Raw genomic sequence first — 23089 nt, forward strand, 5'->3', positions numbered from 1 at the left:
TCCAGGACAATTACAGTAGTGAAAATCTCTAGCAACTTACTGTAGACAAACAATCAAGTGTACAAAAGCCTTGTTCACATTTGGTATCATGACTTCAAAACACTATTTCCATTTATCTATCTGCATATTTTTATGAAGTGACTGCATGTAATAATTACAGTAATAAAAAATTTTCCCTCTATGTATGTAGAGCAAAACCACATTGATGATTAAGAAACAGAATCAAAATCTAAACCCTAATGGAAGTTGAGCCTTAGCATCCATGTCTGGATACCTCACGCTCCTCTGTGATAATGAGAAAAACCTCTGAACGTTGACCGGGCCCCTTTTTGTGGTGTGACAGATGTATACGCAAGCAGTGATGCTATGGCTGAGTCATGCTTTCCCTTACTCTACAGTTACTTCTGTGCCAATTTTATTTTACTATTAATATGTCAAAGCCCAGGATTACTTCCACCTACGTAATCAAATTATTTGGAAATGATAACCCTCCTTTTCTTAAATGATGTGAGAGTAGACATTTAATAGCAGATTTTGAAGAAGCTAAAGATGACACAGTTTAGTACAAACTGTCCTTTACTTTTATTGCTTGTATACACAAAGAATACATTATAAAACTCAGTGGGAGAAGGAAAAAATAATGAAAGAAAAAGTTACCTGCTTTAGCATTTTTAAGAATAGTTTGATAACTTCTTAGATTAACTTGCTTATCTGAAATAGAGCAAAACTACAATACAACCATTATATAATTCTAATAATCACAGCAGTTATGCTTTCAGTTTTAATTTTTTCTTCAAAAACATTAATGTTACAAAAATGAGGTTGATGACATCCTTATTTAAAAGACATTTTGTACTGGTATCAAAATATGATTTATTTTAATACCAACTGAAAAAAATAGATCTCATATAGTCTATTACTTCAATGAAGTTTTATTATTACTTTTATTTTCAAAGTTGGTAGCAAAGTTATTTTTAACAATATAAAACTTTTTCTTTGTAAGTGTTGAAATTCCCTTAAAAGTACTGAAAGGCAGCAGGTATTCTAGGAAGGGCTTGCTAGGAAAATCAATTATTCCAATATTGATAAGTAGGGTACTTGATGAATTTATAATTACTTTAACTTCCTTACTAACATTTCCTGATTTGCCAGGTTTTTTACCCATTTGGTATCATAAAAGTAGCTAAGTTCAAGCCTTTTTTCTGGAGCCATTATTTCCATTATTTCTCTTCAGTTTTTCAAATATATAGTAAAACGTTCCAATAATCACTACAGGAAGGAATGATCATTTAAGTTGGATAGTGCTGATTTACCTTTTAATTTCATTTAAGAGCTATCAGTATTAGAGTCATAAAGCTTTACAGTTTCAACACACATACATGCCATTACAGAATTAAACATCTTTATACCCTACAGAAAGGGTTCCACTTGGTTTAATGTATCATAGTCAAATTTCAGTCTAATGAAATATGCTTTTATTAAATACAGCAGCCACCACTTACCTTTAAATATTTTATAGATGAAACTAAGTTCAGTACTGAGGCCGAGGACGCTGGCATCGAAGCCCTAACTTCCAACTCTCCCTTATAAAGGTTCTGCATTTTTAAAACGCACCACCAATTATTTTAGATTTATCATACCCTGTTTTTAACCTGGTATATACCATCTTTCGGAAAAGATTTACTTTTTGAGATGAGATACAAGAACAAAATCATTCTTGAGGTTCCACCTCGAAAAAAAGATGATGTTTGCACATAGCAGCTATAGTCTGAAACCCCTGTTTTTGCTGGGCTAGCCTTCACACAAAGAGCATGCACATAAAGCCACGGTTCATGTGTCTGTTTTGAAGTTGGGAACTGCTGATTATTCAAGTCACAGATGTCCTCGATATGCAAGGAGAGAGTTGAATTTTATGTCCACCATGAGAAAAGAAAAATTAATGATGAAACAAAGTAGCAAATAAAGGCAGCTGGCATTCAGAACACGCCAAAAAGCTAACACTCTTGATTGTCATTATCAGGGTTTTTCTTTCCTTAAAAAAAAGAAAAAAAAAAAAGAAGAAGAAGTCTTTTTTTGCATATTTTAAAACTTAACGGTCCCAGAGAATCATGAAGTGCCTTGTCGTTTTTGCTGCTGACTTCTGATGACCTCTAGTTGTTTTTTGCATTGCTGGTAGTAAGTAGAAAGGCTTTTGTTTTCATCTAAGAGCTTTTTATGTTCCTGTACCAGACGAGATGTATTTTGCTGGTCCTTTTCATCCTGGTCCAGTTCAGCAACTAGTTCTTGCCTAAAAACAAATACCAATAATAAGATATTCTACACGATGGAAAGATTCCTACCTTAACAGCTGCTGATGAAAGCTCAACGGATTAGAATTTTTATTCTGGGTTGATCATTACCATCTTAGATGCAGCACTCAAACTTATTTACATGCTGGAAATGTAAACTATCAATCACTCTTCTGGTATAACCATAGAAATACAATCTTTTTAATAAGTAACTGTACTTAGATAATTAGTGAAAACAGATAAAATGGTGTAACACAAGTTTCAGAACATTTCCTCTGATACTCTTTTTGACAAAGAAGAATAAAAGGCTGGGAAGGGCTTCATCTGACTATAGGAAAAATAACACAAAATTTTTATTGTTAACATTGTACTTTTTATACTCATGCACTTATGTTTTCAAATCATAATCCTACTTAAGTACAGTGCAAAGTGGTAGCTAACAGAACATTTGCCAGGTAATTAAATTATGTATGTTATCAATTTAAATCTCTCTCCTACTTTAAAACAGTGAGAATAATACAAAGTACCACTTTTAAACTATTCAAGTTTGCAAACACTTTCAGGAAAGACCCTCAGAGTCTTTTATACTTGATAAACTTTTAAAAGTCCCTTTTATTTGGGGGATATTAAGTAGTAGCTCTTGAAGTGAGGCTATTGGATATACTTAAATATTTCATAAAAAGTCCTCAAAATGATTTCCTAGTAATATTTCTTAGTTAAAGTAAGTATTTAAAATTGATTAAAACTGTCATGATTTCACATTTGTCAAGCTACTATTTGGTTTTCTTGCACAGAACTTCTCTTTCAAATGATTAAAGTATGGAAAAAGGCCCTGGCTGGTGTAGCTCAGTGGACTGAGCGTGGGCTGAGAACCAAAGGGTCATCTGTCTGATCCCCAGTCAGGGCATGCACCTGGGTTGTGGACCAGGTACCCAGTGGGGGCCATGTGAGAGGCAACCACACACTGATGTTTCTTTCCCTTTCTCTTTCCCTTCCCCTTTCTCTAAAAATAAGTAAGTAAAACCTTAAAAAAAAGTCCCAAAATTAAAAAAAAAAGTATGGAAAAAGTATAGGTTAAATATGTGAAATGAGAAATACAGAGGTTCTTTTTTTTTTAAACATGAAGTGTCAACAGTTCCATAATTCACTCTACAATCTGCAGACTCTAATACAGGATGGGGCAAAAGTAGGTTGATAGTTGTTAATATGGAAAATAAAATGATAATTAACAAAGAATAATACGAGGATAAACTCTGTGTTTTGCACACTCACCACTGTAAACCTACTTTGCCCCACTCTATGTTTATTTCCTTTAAGATACTAGCCTGAATTCACTTAAATCACTGTTATCAGCAAATTGTGATGAAACTATTCTTTCCCTTCTTTGTTTTTAAAGTACAAACAGAGAACTTTCCATAGATTACTGCAGAAAACAAAAATTCTTACTTATCTGATGGAAACTAATAGAGGAAACTCTGTCACCATGCATGCACACAGTTTCTATGAGTTTTTCCTGCAACAACTCCATGTCAGTTACCATCATAAGTCAGCTTCGGAGGCATAACACTTCCTGAGGACCATGCTTAAGCAAACTAAAGCATTTTTTCTTTTAAAGAATTGTAAATAAAGGAATATGAAAATAGTACTATATTTTTTAAAAATGAGACAAAGACAATCTCTACAACTCTCAGAAAAAAACATGTGTGAGTATAAAACTCCCCAGAAAAACATTCATAAGGTATGAAATAAAGCCCACTAACAAGTAATTCTACTCTCCTAACCATGCTCCTGGAAAGAATGTAACCACAAAATGTTTCTAAGATAAAGCACAACTGAACATGAGTAAATCAAATTATTTTACCTATGTCCAAGAGAACGAGTCTTTATAACAATAAATCTAAACAGCTTTTAACTTTAAAATGCTGAGAACACTAAACACATTTATGTAGCACCAGTTTAATTTCCTCAGTACTAATATGATATAGTCAAAGAGTTTTTAAAAAAAATCTTAATCCTCACCAGAGGATGTATTTATTGATTTGAGAGAGAAAGAAAGAGAAAGAGAGAGAAAGAGAGACAGGGAGAGAGAGGGAGAGGGAAGGGCATCGATGTGAGGGAGAAACATTGACCAGCTGCCTCTAGTGGCAGGGACAGAACCAGCAACCTAGCTATATGCCCTAATTGGGAATTGAACCTGAAACCTAGGTATGTACCTTGACTGGGGACTGAACCTGTGACCTACGTACGTGCCCTGACTGGGGATCAAACCTGCAATCTTTTGGTGCATAAGATGACACTCTAACCAACTGAGCCAGGGAAAAAGGGTTGACTTTTGCATGAAAAATAGCCAAAAAGGGCTTAAACACAAACATATATAAAATATCCAAGTTAGAAACATGCTTAATAATTAATTTTAAAAATGATGGTTTCATGTCTTCAAACAATACTGCACCTTAACATATTTCAAACTCAAAATACTAATGAGTTTTAATTTTTATTCATGAAAGATAACTTACTTTCTCTGTAATAACAATGCAATTTCTGTTTGAACTTTCATATATTCTTGTGCCATTTTACAATGCTGTTCAAACACTGCCATAGATTCTTTGGAGTTTGGGCATGGTGCTAAAGGCTGAAAATTAAAAAAAAAAAAAAAAGTTAAAACACAATTAAACTAAATCTCATTATCTCGCTAAGACTTAAGACAGTGTGATATATTTTTATAACACTATAGTAATGATCTTTTACAAGTGAGTTAAACCATGCCCTAGAAAATCTGTGTCCTTTGGTCACAGTTAACTCAGAACTTAAATTTACACTTACTGTTTTAACACTTGCTATTCCATAAAATCATGCCTAGAGTGCACTTCGCCTCTGGTTTTACCTTCCAGGTTACCAAGTGTATTATACCAAAAGATGTTTATAGTTCTCATACTCATGATACACTGCAGTGCATTATTTACATTTTTAGTCACTACGAAAATGCCAGCGTATCACCAAATTTATTATGTACAAATGAGCTTATATGAATTTCATATTTTAGTGCACTAAAAGTAAACAACAAAAATGCTATTCTTAGCAGTTTTAAAGATGTGAGAGTATTTTAACATGAGTGTTGGGATAAGAACATATGATTTTGCCAATTTTAGATTTGATTAACTTAACTGAAAGAATCATTTATTTTAACAAGAATAAGGAGGTGAACTGAGAGCATAAATAAATGAATATACATGACAAAAACACAGCTGTCAGCCTTAAAGATACATAGTCCACATTCTTCTAAGAAAACATTGAGTGAGAAAGCAGAGTACTCCTTCACCTGCAGTTGGTGATCCAGTGTAAGGTAAGCCATTGGGATGGAGTTATCTGATCCATTGGTATCTGTAATTCAAGCATGTTGTTTTATTTCATAAAAATATGAAATACTTCATAATTCAATAATTCATTTTCTTTCATAAATTCTTATAAACAAAAGTAGGAAAACATGCATGAAATACTGGTATTTTTTCCTAAAGTAAATAACACACAAGTTACTGTTACTGGTGATGAAGAATCTTGTTTTGAACTCTAAATAATTAGAATGCAATCATACTTTCAATTTAAGTTGGCTATAAATTAAATAAAATAAAGCTTGTAAGCCCCTGTTTAATTAAAAACAAAAATAGTGACATACTAAAGTAATAATCATTTAAAAATAAGTGTTAAACCACACCCTAGAAAATTCTGTGTCCTTTTGTCAGAGTTAATTCAGAACTTAAGTTTACTCTTGTTTTAACACTTTTGTGGTTATACAGGACCATGACTATAGTACCCTTTATATTTATTCCAGAATAATGCCCTTTACATTTTAAATTCAGTCCTCACACACTCACTCTACCTACGCAAACCCACATCTCTTTCCTTCCCTGATCACGCGAGGTTTACTACCGGGCTGTCTCCACTCTGGCCACACTAGTGTTCCTTAACAGGGAAAAGGGGAAAGCAAGAGACAGATGCTCTTCCAGTGGGTCACCTTCAGTTTCCATAGATTCCAGTGTGAGCCCCCAACCCCGCCCCTACCTAATGAGAATCACTGCAGAAAATGAGAGATGTTATTGATGGGAGTATATTACACACATAAATACTGGCTCGAAGGCATGCCTCAACAGTTAAATGGGTTAATTTGAACCAGTCAAATTTTATCCAACTATTTGAACAGGTAGCTTTTGTTTGTATTTCAAAAGAGGTAAAACTGCCCTAACTACTTGCCTGAGAAGCATGGAACAGTCTCTTCCCAACATTAATGTTTGTGCACAACAGTTCCAGAAGCAGGCAGGATAACTGTGAAGTAATATGCATTTTCCCATTTCAGAAGCAGCTGTTTTTCTACTGTTAGTAGAGAACAAAGAACTAAACAAGTGGGCTGCTGCTTAGCCCTTTTTCTGACAAGTAACTCATTCGAAGAGTAGTGTGGATAAAGGCAAGGTCAGGGTAACAGCAAGGCACTGCATCCAATGTGATGAAAAACTAACAGTTTGATGGTTTGATTGATAGTCTAGTTTTTTTTTTAACTATTGAGAATGTGCTTGTAACTCCAAAAGCTAAACTAAATCAGACCACATGATATAATGCATGTAAGAAATACTATGCAATGCTACCATACAGTAAGCACTCAACACATGACAGTGATGGTTATTATTATTCTTGTTATTGACACTAAATGAAGAACAGTGAAGGCAGGGCATTTTAAAATACTCAAGTTTGTATTTCAGGTTGAAAAAGTAATGTTTATTAAAGATAGAACAAGAGAGTATTGCCTAGGAGAGCCTGATTTACCCTAAAATCATATGCTAACATAAATGTTTTTCTGTAATGGCTCAGTAAGAAGCACAGTTAATTTATTTCTCTGACCAACTCCCTCCTCACCCCCAATAGCAGTTTCAAACTACGCTCCCACGGAACACTACTTTCCACAAAATTAAAACTGCATGAAAATGACTTCTCCTTGACTTTATAGGAAAAACAGTCTTAACATTCCCACTCCTATTACTTTCTTAAATATTTGATAGTTGATATATCTTATTAAGTCAGTAACCTGTATCTGATATGTATTTTAGAATTAAGTATAATATACCAATGTTTCACAATATTCTAGGGGTGGAAAAAAGTCCAAGATTTTGTTCAAACAATTAAAGCCCTTCAGTAGTAGGGAACATAAGGTCCTTTACTGAATATTGGTTTTTCTCTAAAACCAAGAAGTGAGGTTTTACTTTCTCACTTACACACAGACCAAATTTAGTTTTTAAGTCTGTAATAGCAATAATTGATTGTAAGACAGCAAAGGATAGACCATGGGTTTGGTTTTTAATGTTTGAATTGCCAATCAAATCTAATCTCATTTCCTGACCGTTGAGACTCACATTTGTTTGCTTAAATTAGGCAAAAATCTTTTCTGGCCTTTCAAAAACAATACTTATAATCATCTCATATTTTCTAAGTACATGTGAAATGTTGTCTTCTTTCTGCTTTATGACTAAAGAACGAGTCTCACAGTTTTACAAAAAAGTCACAGACTCTGCCAGATCTTACCTTAATTTAGTAGCTGATCACACAGCATGATGACTTTTTTTAAATGTGTCAGTATTACAATGCTCTAATCAGACTGCAAGCAATGGATGTCTCATACTCCTACCTTGGCAAAGTGCTAAGCACAGGAGAAACTCTCCTCAGGGAGTTTTCCCATGTTCTGTGGCTCCCCTACTAGGTCTAGCCATCGCTGTCACTGGTTACTCTTGGGCACATTTGTTTTTATTTATTTTTTTATTTCCACTATTTTATAAATAGAAACCCAGAAACCCAAGAGTACTCATTATATGCTATGATTATTAAATCATCATACGCTTTATTTTTCTCTGAAAATTACACAGAAAATTCACCCCTTTTATTTAACAAAATTAACTAATTAAGTTGTTTTAACTTACGTATGCATTTCTAATTTTTTTCTGAGTCAGCAGGCCCTCAAAGAAAAAGGCTTTACCTATTTCTTTCCTATAATTTATTTCATTACCTTGATTATCAATACTTTTCCTTAGAAACTGTACAAAGCTGAACCTCATTAATTATAAACTTAAACCAGAGCTTCAACTTCTAAAATTGTATTCACTATTATTTAAAAAATAAAGACCACCCATTTGCAATAATTTCAAGGCAAAGAAAAAATTCAGTTAATATCACAAGCTGAACCTATGTATGATTTCTGGCTATTAATATTTTATGGTATTTTAGGTTCCAGAAAAAAAAATGAAATGGGGGTTAGAAGGGCGGGAGAGAACACATGGAGCAGAAACCCAGCAGTTAAGTGAGGTGTGCGCCGGAGAGTTCTGATTTTACCCTCATGAACTCACAATCTGTCACATGTGACCAGCATGTCTGGATTAGTCCAGACTGAAGTCAGGGGGCCCACCATGTGGAGCACCAGGTTTAAGCAAACACTATAATGTCAGGGAGAGTACTTCTTCACTGGAGGGTTTAGGAACCAAAAAGAGCTGGTATTACCTGACTGCTGATGATCAAATCTGTCAAGAGCATTTCCCTGTCTGCCTGTGAGGAGAAGCACGTTGTGGGGAACTTTGCACATGTGCTGAGAAGTGGTAAATGTTCTGAGTGATCCTAGGCTGTGCTGTGCTAGGGGTGAAACTTAGAAGAGTTTCTGCTACCACTAAATTTAAACTTACTAAAACTACAGAGTACACACCCCTGGCTAAACATAGTTCCATCTTAACATGACAGAGAAAAGCCACCCAGTTAATTTTTCAAATTAAATTATAAATTTGACTAAACCATGCCAAATATCTATAAATATGTATAAGCAGTATTTTAGTTTGTAAACACAGTAATCTAATTTTTAAATTTCAATTTAATTGCCACTATTAATAACATAGTTGATTTTATATAAAATCCCAAATGGTTTAATTTTCCAAGGTCTAAGAGATTGTTATTTTTTCTCTGACATCATACCATATAAATAATTTTTATAGGAGCATACTGCCAAGTATTTATCAAGGCATTCTTCTAATGCTAAGGAGAAGTTAATTCCACTACGGCACACAATTTCCTGCTTGCACATAATGAAACTACTCCAGATTAGATATTAAGGCTAACATTTTGACCAGTTATTCATGTTAGGGAGTTTTAATAACTCTTAACAGACTTTTAAAGGTTTAGTTAACACACTATTTATATAACTGAAATGAAGTTTCCTTATTTAAATTTAAAATTGATTTAAAAGGTCACAGTCAGAAATTTTTTTCTCACTCAAGTACCTGATATCTTACTATCTTTAAAACAAAAGGCTGACATGAAGATAATTATTTTTACCATTCTGTAGATGTTAGGTATTGGTCTCTGTGTCAGTATTCAAAAAGACATTTTTAAGTTAATGCTAAATATTTGATTTTATTAATATGAAAATCTAAACTACTGTACAATGCCTGCCTTTATGAAGATTATAGCAATGACACAACTAAATGACAATAAACATGGTAAATTCAACTTCATAATGGTAATTAGGAAATAGTCTGGTCACCTGTGGAATCATCAGGGGTCCACGGATGACTTCGAGGTGGCTTTTCTGAGGTTGGTCCTGTGGTAGTAGTGATCATTCTGATGCTAGGACTGGATGACCTACTGCCCACCTGTAGGAAGTTGACAGGTTTTGTTTTTTTTAATGACAAGAAAAAATTTCCATCATAAGGCACAGGACAGAATTCTATTTTTTCAGAAGTCCTGAAACACTCTTGCAAAAACAAAACAAAAAACCCAAATAAATCCTCTAAGGAGGCTGCATATATATACAACACACACACACACCACACACACACACACACACACAATGAACACTAATGGTTGAAAGCTTTTGTTTGGACTGCCTCCTGCACTCAGAGGAATAGGTGTGAAGTCTCGGGCCTTTGTAGGATGTAAGTCAGGCTGGAGAACCTCATTCCTGCTTAAAGCTAAAACCCAAGAAAGGCTTCACTCTCAGGGAAGGAAGGAAGTAGGAAAAAAAACCCTGTCCTACAAAAGAAGATAATATGTAAATTTATCTATCTTGGAAGTGGCTGTGGGTGGAGGGGTGAATGAAAATGTATCCACTGTGAATCTGCAATTTCCAGAACTGATGGAAGATATAACAAATACCAACCATAACAAATCTTGAGCATAAATAATAGGAGAAAACCTACAACATTGAGTTAAACACAGGGCAAATTATAATCAAATTCAAAACAACAACAAATAGAAGACCATGAAGAGCAGGTCTTCTATTAAACTACCAGAAAAATTTGCAATAGCAACAAGGGAAGCTAGAAAGAGGAAAGTAGAATTATCTTCAAACAGATAAAATAGAATAACTGAGACCTAGAATTATTTAGCCAACAAAAATGTGAGTATGAGGTCAGAGTAACATTCTCAGGTGAGCAAAAACTGAGTCTATCATTCATAGATTCTTACCATTAAGGGTTTATATATAACATGTTCTTTAGGGAAAAGAAAAATTCTTCCCTAATAGAATGGCTAAGTTGAAATCAGGATTATTGGTAAACACAAGTATGGATTCATATACTGAAATATTAAACAATGAAAACAATGACTAATTTAAAGAATTACCAAACAAATAAATAAGATAGTACTTAAATCTGAATAACAACAGCATCAGCAAGAGGAATGTAAATTTAAAAATCTTCCTATCAATTACAGTTAGGGTAAAAATACTAACTTTAGGTTGGGAATGAGTGTTAAAATTTCCCAGGTAATTACTACTAGTAGTAAGATATCTAACTCCCAAATCAGATTAAAAAAGAATGGAATGGGCGGGCTGGGAACCAAAGTGTCCCAGGTTCGATTCCCAGCCAGGGTACATTCCTGGGTTGCAGGCCATAACCCCCAGCAACCACACATTGATGTTTCTCTCCCTCTCCCTCTCTCTCCCTCTCTCTCCCTCCCTCTCTCTCTCCCTCTCCCTCTCCCTCTCTCTCTCTCTCTCTCTCTCTCTCTCTCTCTCTCTCTCTCTCTCTCTCCCCCCGCCCACCTCCCTCTCTCCCTCCCTTCCCTCTCTAAAAATAAATAAATAAAATCTTTAAAAAAAAAAAAAAGAATGGAATGAGAAATATATTTATTGAATTCAAAGAAAGATAATAAAGGAGGAAAAAAGAGAAATAAAGCATATAATAAGAGATAATAAATTTGTTAGCAGTCATAATAAACATAAATGCATTACACTCTTCAGTTAAGACATTTTTAAAAAATCAGATAGCCAGGCTAGACTAAATGCTATTTATAAGAGACATATATGATTCACAGAGATAGAGAAAACAGAAAGCTAAAGGATGAAAAAAGATAACCAGGCAAAAACTACCCAAAATAAAGTTATATATATATTAATATCAGAGTAATATATTTTAGAGCAAAAAATTATTAGGGAAAGAGATATAAATGATTCAATTGATAACACAATTCAAAACTTACATGCCGTGCTTATAACAATATGTGCTACACCTATACATAGCTTCCAAACAGATAAAGCAATAAAATGGTAAGAGAAATATTCACGATCATAGTGAGATATTTTAATCCTCTGTAAATGATACATAAAATCAGACCAAAACCCAAAATATACACATAGCATAACCTAAACCCCACGAACCTTATGTCTGAAAAATGAGAATATGTATTTTTGAAGCACCCACGGAACATTCATGATAACTGATCATGTACTAAACTATAAAACAGATCTTAAAAAAATTTATTTTCATACAAACTGATCTTTTTGTATTGATTCACAATTAATCTTGAAAAAAATCCCATGTTTTAACATTAAAGACACTTCTAAATAACTCGCTGGTCAAAAAAATGGAAATTAAAAAATATTTGAATTGAATTTTAACTCTAATCATGCTAAAAGTTGTGGCATACAACTAAAGAAGCACTTAAGAGAAAAATATTTAATTCCAAGTTCAAGGATGAGGAATGCCTATAGCAGTGTGCAGCACACAAAATGTTTATGGGTTGTTATTGGGTCAGTTCTGAAATTCTCACCCTGGCATTCCTGAACTTCTATCCGCAGGTTTACCTTACCTATACAGAACGTCCCTCCTCTGACAGTTCCTTATGCCTTTTCCCTCCCTGCTTTTAATCTGGACCTAGAGTCATTCAAGAACTGTATGGTATAGTGCAAAGAGCATGTATGAAGCTGAGCTATATGTAACTGCCACTTTTATAGGTCAAAAACAGTTAAATGCAGCAAATTTACATGACTTAGTCCAGCGATTTTCAAACTTTTTTGTTTCATGGCACACATGGCAGACATAATAATTCTTATATAAAACACACATAGTGACTTAAACCCTACTGCAGACTTTTCTCCTTCAGTTTTGGCTGTATTTACAGTCTGTTCCTACATAAACTTCAATTTGATCCAGAAATGCTTTATACTACTTTTAAAGTTTGTGATTTTGCAAAAGCATAATAATCTCATATGTACTTTTGTCTTATACTCCCATGATTTAGGAAATGACTGACTATACAATAACCACATAATCAATACTCATTGAATAAGGTAATAATACAAGCTGCTGGCACTCAGAAATATGACTGGTGCTGCTTAGGCTTATTTCCCTTTTACACAATGTGTAAGAAGAATAACGATACACACCAGAGAGAACCAGTCAGGAAATAGATTTCTTATTTTTAAAATGCTGCTGTTACCCTTGGTAAAACAAGTACAAATATTATTCTTACTGAGTCCTTTTAACCTATTTTACTGAAAACAGGTCTTGTGATTTAAAAAGAGTACACTGATTTGACCACAGTTTTAATTTCTATTGTAAAACAAGAATAATTTTTCTTCAAAGTGCTAGTAGAGGAGGGCTTCACAGTCAACCTAATTTTATGTTAATAGATACAACTAATAATCAGGTTTAAATATAAAAGAATGGATTTTGTATATTAAAAAGGCCACTGAACATTTGTCATATTGAAACAAATAATCCTATTTGGATCTACTATGTATTACAGCATTTCTTAAGTTTCTATCTTTTTCAAGAGAATTCTTTGCAACTTATTTTTCACCGTCTATTTTCCAAGAAACTCTTCGATAGCACCTAAAGTGCACAGTCATTTTTTTCTACTTGAGATTTGCTATTGCTATAAAACTAAAAAATAAGGCTAATATTTTTAGGTCAAGTTTTAAAACTGGTCTTTCCTTAAAGCTACAAGAAAAGTTCTAATGAGCTAAATTTAAATACATAAAAAGACTTCATAACTCAAGGAATATCTCATATATTTATAATATCTCAACAAATAACATAATATGTATATGTTTGTAGAAAAAAACTAAAATTTTTTTTTAAAATACAACCATAATTATATATTTTTAATACCTGAAAAATAAAAGGTATAAATAAGAGGAACAGGTAATATCTGACAATTTACAAAAACCTAGTTTGTGGGTTCAATTTATGTTACTGTTTACAATTTGCTATGGAAGATGCCTTATTTTATAACAGCTATTTTTTAAAACAATGACTGGTAAAATTCAGATGGCCATAAACTCTCTCACTCTATTAACCTACTTAGGGTGCTCCTTCCTTCAAGACATTTATAATGACTTTATTCTATGCTTACTAAACTGCAAAGTTTAAGAGATATAGAAAACTTGACTTACCAGAGGGATTGGATACGAAAGTGGTTACGAGAATACAGAAATGCCACATAGCAATTTAAGGCAGCAAAAGAATACTAAGCCAAATTTAAACTGCAGGGGCAAATTTACCATGGTAGACACGAATGAGAATTGGACTTTGACCAGAACTTTATCTCTATCATTTATAAAAAGAAATTGGGTGTTATTTTACAGACAAAAATAAAGCTTTGCTTCTTTTTATGTCTCACCTGAAAGACTGGGAAAATATTTTCATGGGGCAAGAATTTATGGCCAGTACTACTGTTTAGACTGACATTTTAAAGCTATTTAAAACACTCAGAAATCTCAAGTTGCTAAAATTATACAAGCACTAAACAGAGATTAAATGTTGATTTATATAATATTTTAGCCAAAGTAACATCTGAATAACAAGTATTACAAAGAAATGGGTATCGGTTGGTAACACACATTTACAAGTGTACTTCCACCATTATGACAGCCACAGCTAATCCAATTAAATTTGCACACGACAGTACGCACTGAATACATTTTTTCTAATCTGAAGGTATAGGCTCAATTTAATTCTGGCTTCACTTACAGTTTATTATGAAAAAATTTTAGAATTTTATTATTCTTATTTGGTCTTTAAATTCTCTAACAGAAAAATATAAAATTCCTATGACAACTATTACGTAAGTTTCTGATTTAGTTTTAACACAAAATTATTTACACTAAAGGTACAGATTGAGGATGGACAAAAAGTAGTATAATAAATTACATCTCTTAAATAAAACAATGTATGATAATACATCTCTGGGTATGTGGTAACAGGCCTTTAAGACAAATATTTTCCATAATCCCTGATAGAAACTTCTCTTCTGATACAGAAAGAATAGAGTGCCAACAGATTTTACTTCTTTCCAAGTGTTTTTTTTGTTGTTGTTTTACTTCTAAATTGTAATACACTACAGAGAAAGCAAGGAAGTGGTAAGAGCCCTGGAAGGCAAGGCTCATAATATTAAGCATCTCCTGTGTGTCTGGTACTTTTATATGTTATAACCCTGAGGCGTGGGCATTATGGTCCGCACTGGCAGATAAGGTTACTGAAGCCTAGTCACATATCTGACTAGTAAAAGTAGATTTTAAACTCCATACAAAAATTTAGTATGTCTACCTTTCCAAATAATTGTAATTGCATCATCTTGCAGTTGTGATTTTACTGACTTTAGTCCCCTCTAAGAGAAATCTCATAAATAGACCTGTATTGGATACATTCCCAGCAGGTGTACACGAGATGCATAATTTTAGTGAACCACAGAAAGGTTAACCCAACTGTATAAAACATAAATTTGTGCAGTCATCTGTAGCCGTTTATTATCAAGGTGGGTTAGACTTACTCAACAACACGATGCAGCAGAAATTCATCATCACTGCAAAACTATTTAATTAATGACAATGAAGACTACCAGAAGCCAAAACACTTGAAATTAAAGGGCTCTGGGATTACTTTAGCATCTGTTACATTCAGTTTTATATGCACAATGGAATGATAGAAGTGTAGAGGTTGGGTGCTTTGATATCAGATATGGATTCAAAACTTGGGTGACAGCAATTACTGACAATGAGACTTAGGTAAGCTTCTCTAACCCCCAGTTTCTTGATCCACAAAATGAGGAAAATAAGTAATACAAATTTACAGGATGAAGATTAAATATCGTATGTTAAAGGCCTGACTGGCACAAAGTTGGTACATAATAAACAAACAGCATCTGTTATTAAAAAGTGCTGTGGGGATAAGATCTGCCCAAATATGCTCCTTGGGGATTGGGCGTTCTTGGTAGTCTATGTCCCCTAGCCAAAGGCCACCAGGAACACACCTACAGTAAGACAAATTGGTTTCAATTTTTGTTGCAGTGAACCAAAAAATTCACCATGGGGCACTGTGAGGTGTCTCTGTAAGAGGGTTTTAGAAAGAGCTTATTACAGGATTTGGAATTTTGTTTTATGATTTGGGCAGGCTCCAGAGAAGGAGGGGTTCACTCCAGATGGGGCCAGAAAGCAGGAGCAACTCTACAGGGAGAACAGACCAGAGTGAGGATAAAACTACAACTGGAAGAGCAGCAGCGGTCATTCAGTCAGCTGGGAGAAGGCAATGTGTGACATTTTGTGGGTGGCACGGGGACCTTCTTTTTGTCTGTGCTTAGACAGCATCACAAAATGGTCTTGTTTCATCTCATAATGGTCCCAACATAGCCTTGCCTACTGGTGTTCTGAGAAACCGTTTATGTTCCAGTAACACTGAGGCCTCAGCATCAGGTCAGTTTGTGAACATCGGGCTGCTTTTTCTCAGCATCTTTTCAAAGCATCTAGGAGGTCAGATCCATTATGTGTGCTTAGTAATATGCTTCTTGAATAAATATCTGAATTAATTAATTTAAAAGCGATTTGTGTATTTTGAGTTTACAAAAAAACTTACACAACTACTTTTAATAAAGAAGCTTGCTTGGTTCACTATGCCTCTCAATAAAAAATGGTAGTATAAAATCTAAGTTAATTGTAGTTTATAGATGGAAAGTCTAAGTGATTTTATTATAAGATCAGTCTTGAACCAAGAGCCAAAAAATATAGACTCTGGTAAGTTTACTTTCCCCTACGAGGTGAAATGTTAAAACTTTATTAGAAAGCTTTCTCTCTTCCTCTGATGACTGTACTAGGTGGGCAAATTATTTTCTTCACAGTCTTCATCAACCCTCGTGGCTGTAACAAACGAACAAACCCACCAACCCTGTGCGTGTGTTTCATCGCTGCTTAGCCAGCCTCTAAAAAGAACTATGCCTTCAATTTTGAAAATGCATATTGTGCAAACTTTTCTTCTTCCAATATTATTATTTTCATAAGTAATATAAATTATTTAATGCTCAATTATCATTAACATTTTCAGGGGGAAATGTTTTCATAGTACATTAGGGTTACTGTTGGCCATTCTCATCCTAAAGTGGATATTAGGCATTTTAAGTTTCCAATACTTAAGTAATTTTGAAAGAGGGAATCAATTTTAAAAACTGTCTACACATAAGTTATGCATCACCTATTTTAGAACGTATTTTACTGCCATATCACACACACCCCCCATGACAAATCTTCTGGAGTAATCCACGACAATTCATGTAAATGAGTGTCCTACAACCAGTCTGCCTTAGTTCCAGTGTTTTACTACCTGGAGATATCGTAAACAAGGCTAACAATCATAATCTCAAGTAACATAGAACTTGTGAGGAAATAAGTAAGGCTTTGTATGGTGAGGTCGGTCTCGAATTATAGCAATGCCTATTAGAGTACAGAGAAAAGCATTTGTACTAGCAGATGCTTCTAAACTGTCTTAGGGCAAGCTTCTCATTCCTAGTCAATGGGAAAATACTTGGCTAGAGTTTCTCATAACAGGAATATCAATGGCAATAGTAAAGAGTTAAAAAGGCTGAGGTCATCAAGCCTTTAAGGAATCAGAGCAAATACCAGATACGTTAAACTATGTTACTAAGTGCTCTGATTAATACTTTAAGTGCCCGAAGAGGTGAAAAGTGGGAAACTTCTTTCAAAAGTTCCGAAGTTTCACAAAAGCAGATATACTGAAAAAGCTGCTATTAATAATAAATAAAATCAAGATCTAGGGTCACTTAATATCATAAAATAAACAATAAATTAATGTGTATATATATTTTATCTATGCATGTGCACATCGGTGTGTATGAGTGTGTGTACAGGCATTGTGAGGAGTAATTTTTATTAACAACTACAAAGAATCTCCAAAATTCAAAGTATATCATAAAAATGAAATAATAAAACATCTTTCTAGGATAAATAGTATTCATATATCTTACCATAAATTGACACACTATTTATAATATATAATCCTATAATTTTATATGAATATGAATAATGTGATATTTTTATTACTTCAGATGCATACTGTACTCAAAATTTATTATTTCTGCACAACTGAAAACAAACACCTCATAGTTCCCATTCATTTTAAGAATATGACATATATAAGGTATGTATTATATATGTTAAGTTTATCAATCTGAGTAAGAGACAAGAAGACAATGACTGAGCTGCAACTTTACTTGGTGGGTTAAAACTCCGTACTAGTCAGTTATGGCTTAATTATAACACTGTCTGGCTCATCTACAAAAAAGCAGTATTAAAGAGATAAGGGGCGTTTAGCAGAACAGCCAGAAATATAAAGATGAAGAATGAAAATCTTAACCAATGGGACAGAAGTCATTCTACAGTTTACCCATCTACTTAGTTAATATTTTTCATAAAAGTATAAATCCAGTGAATATGACAAATTAAAAAATGTTAAGAGTCCTTCAGGTATGTCAGTGTCCTATGTGATTGCAGAGAAATGACATCTTATTAGGGAAATATTTAATGATTCCCTATAGAGGACAATGGTAATGACAAATTACTTCATTACAAAACCAAATACTTCCTTATTAAAGCATATATAAAAATCATGTAACATGCACAGGACACTCTTGAATTAATCCAACTTTCCTAAATTATCCTTCAAGTTAAATTAATAATGGCATGTAGATTTTTTTCTCCTAAGAACTTCAAATGCAAATGAACTCTATCACATGTGCAAATGAACTTCTGTATCACAATTTTAGGTCAGTTCATAGAATAGTTTTGCAGAGTATATATATTACAGTTAATTCTTGAATACTACCCATTACTACCATTCAACGACTGAGAATTCAAATGTTAAGTCTTACCTGACCAGCTTCTGTTGTAGTAACAGTCAAGTCTTGGATGGATCTACGTCTTGGCTGTCCGTTGCCTTTTGAAAAATAAAAAAATGTAAAATACTGAAATCTAGTCAGACAATAAGGATGTAATTGCTACAGTAGGAAGTTGGAACTTGTTGCTTCTGAATCTACACAAAATGTTTGTGAAAAAAGTGAATTTGTTATAAAATGGAAAAAGAGAAAGATGTAAAAAAAAGAAGAGAAACAGCTGCAGTGTTTTAACTCAAAAGTTGCCAGCCTGTAGTGAAGTATGCCCTAATACAATAACCACTCCTACTACACGAATAGCTGCTGAACTTTCTCCCACCATCTTCTGTCATGTATTTAAATAGATGAATGCTTGGGGGATGGGACTGATGACGGCATCTATTTCAAGGGCCTTACGTTACGCTTCTACAGCAAGACAGCTATCAGGTTGTAAGACATGACTTTTAACCAACAGCAGTACCTTGTTCATTTCAGGGCCTGAAAAGATGCCTGGGCTTTAGAAACTTCTATGCTGTAATAATTTAAATTTTGGTTTATGAAAGAATTCTACAAATTTAAGTTTTCAGCAAAAGAGAATGAATTAAGCAATAGCTGCATTCAGCACTTTTATTTGGGCATAGGGATGTTCACACAGTACAAGATGAGAGATCAGCTGTCTAAAAGGAAACACCAAAATATTATGAATAACAGCTGACAAAATACTCAAAATTCTTTTGATTCTGAAAGTTGTGTTAAGTAATTTCCCAACTACAGTGGGCAGCCCAGGAAGATGTACTCTTAACAGTTGTGGCCTGTTAGCAGGCAGAACTCATTCTTAAAATTTATCCATAATCATAAGTATCTTATTTTAAACTGATGAGGAACATAATTTAGCATCTTAATCCATGTGATCCCCTTATTATATTCTGCACATAAACTAAAAGGACCTTACAATAAAATAATAATGTTCAATTGTGAATACAAAAAGTCAAATTTATAGCCACCCTTAAAAGTATAAAACATCATTACCCTTTTCCATATTAAGTTTTTTAGAATTTTGTATAACTGTAACTCAAGAATGTATTACAAATTTCATTTTATTCCAAGTTCCAACTTCTGATTACAAACTAACATAACAAACTGCACATTTACTCACTCACTCACACTAAGATAGTTTTGTGAAAACTTTTAACTATCACTGGTGCCGGAGGGCAAAAAAGATCCTCAGTACTATGACTAATAAGCAATTTTAGGCACATTTCATTCAACACAATCATTCTAAAATTAGCAGGCATGAGACAGGCTTGTAAAAGTGTCTGGAATTCTCTTTTCAGATAAGCAACCTTTGTGAATCTGGGGAACCACCTAGTACATGTGTCTAAAACTCATTACATCACCACTGCAATAACAACAAAAACAAACTCAAATCTAGGTGGGGGTAAGAGGAAAGGGAAGTAAAAACTTCTAAGGAAGTAGGCTAAAGAAGAGCTGACAGTTAACAAATGCCATAAAATGAAAAGTTTTTAAGCTACAGCATGAGCCAAAGCAAGCAATATTAAAGCAATGCATTTTAATTTGCATAACCATGGCAGAAACCATCTGGCATACAGTTCAGACAAAGCAAAAAAGGGCTGTAATCGAGATACTTGTTGCTCCAATATTAAGTTTAGGTCATAATTTACCAATATGAATGTAAAAAAATCAAATACCTATTATTAAAAATGAAAATTACTAGGTGTGTTCTTAGTAAATTAGATTGATTCTGAATTTGTTTGCAACTAAGTACTAATTTAGAAACTCACTTGCTTTACATTTTTTGTGGTTCCTTGATATATGCATACCTATGTTACACATGGTAGTATAAAAGGAAAAAGAAACAGAAAAGAGGGGCGAGATGCCTGATCAAGAAATCTGAAACCTGAAACGATGTCTTTAGTATTCAATTCTGTAATGAATTCTGGAACTTTTCATGACTTATGATAGAAAACAATATTAAAAAAAAACAACCTTTTTAAGTAAGAGCAACAAAAGGAATACACTATATCCCTGGGCTACCCTACCTCCCACTCCTAAAAAAGAAAGGGTGGCTGAATAGTAGCTTACAGGCCAATTCAGTTGTTTCTACAATAATGTCACAAAAACAGAATCCACCTCTTCAAAAAGCTGCTCTATTAAGTACAGCCGATTTCCGGAGCTGGTACATGAAAGACACCAGAGTTCTTTCCTCCAGGGGCCATCATCAGCTTAGGTCTCAGTCACTCCTGTGGCTTTTCTTACCTGTTTAAGCAAGGTCAGGGTTTTCCTTACCTTAGCTAGCTACTCTAATTCTTCAGTTTTCCAAACTTCCCAAGAATCTCAAGTAAAAATCAACACTACATTTTCTTGGAGACATCTCCTAACTAAAATGTTAAAAATCCGGAGATCCATAGCTTTGAATATTAAAAGTTGTGGGACAATGTGCTCTTTGTGTGTAAAATGTATAAGATTTTAGAAATCTGAATAGCATTTTACTCTGCAGTATTATAGTACTGCTTCAGAGTAAACCAAACGTGATTTTAAAACATATATTCTTATTTAGGCTGTCACAAATTTCATATTCCTTTACTAATACTTTTTAGAGCCGGGGCCACTGTACAAGTATCAAAACTGCATAGTCTGATCCACACATAGGAAGTCCTGAGGTATTATAGGTCCATTATTACTTGACTCAAGAGACTACTAAACTGATGAATATTGTTGTTAGCCAATGGCTAAGGTTGTTTGCTCTTCCTCATAAATGATGGCATAATACATAACCGTGTTGAAGATCAAACAAAAAACAAGATTTGAATTTGTTTACCTAGGACTAGGTTTAGGCAGTTCAGTCGTTATAAAGAAGTATTTTTAACAAAAATTCTTTTGACCCATGGACACAGACAACAGTGTGAAGGCCAGGAGAAGGAGGGATGGGGGCTGGGTAAAGGTGGGCAAAGCAGGGGAAATGGGGGACATCTGTAATAATGTCCACAGCTAAAAATTTAAAAATTATTTTGAGCAATAGTGTATATTTAAAAAATTTTAAAACTTAAAAATGCCAGGAGTAACCAATACTTCAAAGAAGATATATTTGTGTAGTTAGTAAGTACACATAACAATTTTTGTCATGCTTAAAAGAATGTTCTTATTTAAATCTTATTTAAAATGTCAGTTTGTTTCAAATATATTAGATTCAGTATATTGCTTTGGCCAAAGGAAGTGTTATTGAAACTCTAATACCTATCCATAATAGATAAAATAAAAAATATAGCTATATTTTAAAAAATGCTTATAACTGGGATCTAATGTATTATCAGTTTAGATAGATCAAATAAATATCTGGTAATAACCCATAGCTTGTGGGAAACTGACTTTAAGGAAAAAAAATTCTGGAAGGTATTAATAAATTAGGAGAATAAATATGATCCTCCTTTATAATAAATATGTCCATGTAAGATAATAGAGATGTCCTCAAAGTATGGCTTATATTTGTATTTTTAACTATAAAGTACAACTTAAGAACAAGTTAATATTTGGCTTTTATGTCTAACTGTTTCAGTTCCAGTACCTGCAGTCTCTTATTAAAAGAAAGCAAAAACTGATTAGGTTAATGTTGGACATTTGGGGGAAAAGACAGTAAGAACATTTAATGAAATGTATTACTGAATAATATTTCCATTTGAACAGCATTGTTGCTCTCGCAATTAAGTGTAGAATTAAGGTTTCCTGACTCCATAAGGATCCAGTGTCAGAAAAGAGTGTCTCGTGGCTGAAGGGCTCTCTTTAATGCAAATCATGAGGAGGAGTGAGATGGAATTACTCTTTTTCTCTGACTCAAACTGAAGAGGAGAAAATGGATGTTATCTGGAGTCAAAAGATCTAGGTTGGAATACTGCCTGTGTGACTATGGGAAAGACACTCAACATCATCAGACCTAAGTTACCTGTATACCTGTAAAACAGCTATACTACACACAGTTTTACTTGATAATCCTACTTATAAGACTGTTATGAAGGTCAACTAAGATGATGTATTTTAAACTACTTTACAGAACACACAGAGCATATATCTAACCAGGGTTTCTTAGCACTGGCACTGGTGACATGTTAGGCTGGACAAATCTTGGCTGTGGGAGGATGTCTGGGACAGTGTAGGATGTTTAGCAGCATCCCTGGCTTCTGCCTACTACATGCCGACAGCACCTGCTACTTGTGACAACCAAAAATGTTTCTACACTCTGCCAAATGTTCCCTGAGGGGCAAATTCACCCTAATTGAGGATCACTGAGACTATTTATTATCTTCTCCTCTCTCCCTGACCATGTACAG

General features: G+C 33.9%; 1 protein-coding gene across 3 annotated transcripts in view; it reads right to left on the reverse strand.

Moving 5' to 3' along the window:
- Nucleotides 1-563: 563 nt before the first annotated feature.
- The window catches only part of MAP3K7 (mitogen-activated protein kinase kinase kinase 7), a 59023-nt gene continuing 36497 nt past the window's right edge, over nucleotides 564-23089 (reverse strand). For all 3 annotated transcript variants that reach the window (XM_045843462.1, XM_045843461.1, XM_045843463.1), the window contains 5 exons: nucleotides 18747-18811; nucleotides 9853-9961; nucleotides 5608-5669; nucleotides 4805-4920; nucleotides 564-2287 (listed from right to left, as the gene is read on the reverse strand). In XM_045843462.1, the coding sequence (XP_045699418.1) occupies nucleotides 2107-2287; nucleotides 4805-4920; nucleotides 5608-5669; nucleotides 9853-9961; nucleotides 18747-18811 (533 nt within the window). In that variant the 3' untranslated portion in view covers nucleotides 564-2106. The remainder of the gene's footprint in view (nucleotides 2288-4804; nucleotides 4921-5607; nucleotides 5670-9852; nucleotides 9962-18746; nucleotides 18812-23089) is intronic.

Source organism: Phyllostomus hastatus, unplaced genomic scaffold (genome assembly GCF_019186645.2).
Source record: "Phyllostomus hastatus isolate PE091 unplaced genomic scaffold, TTU_PhHast_1.1 phas_contig_40, whole genome shotgun sequence".
NCBI classification, from domain to species: Eukaryota; Metazoa; Chordata; class Mammalia; order Chiroptera; family Phyllostomidae; genus Phyllostomus; species Phyllostomus hastatus.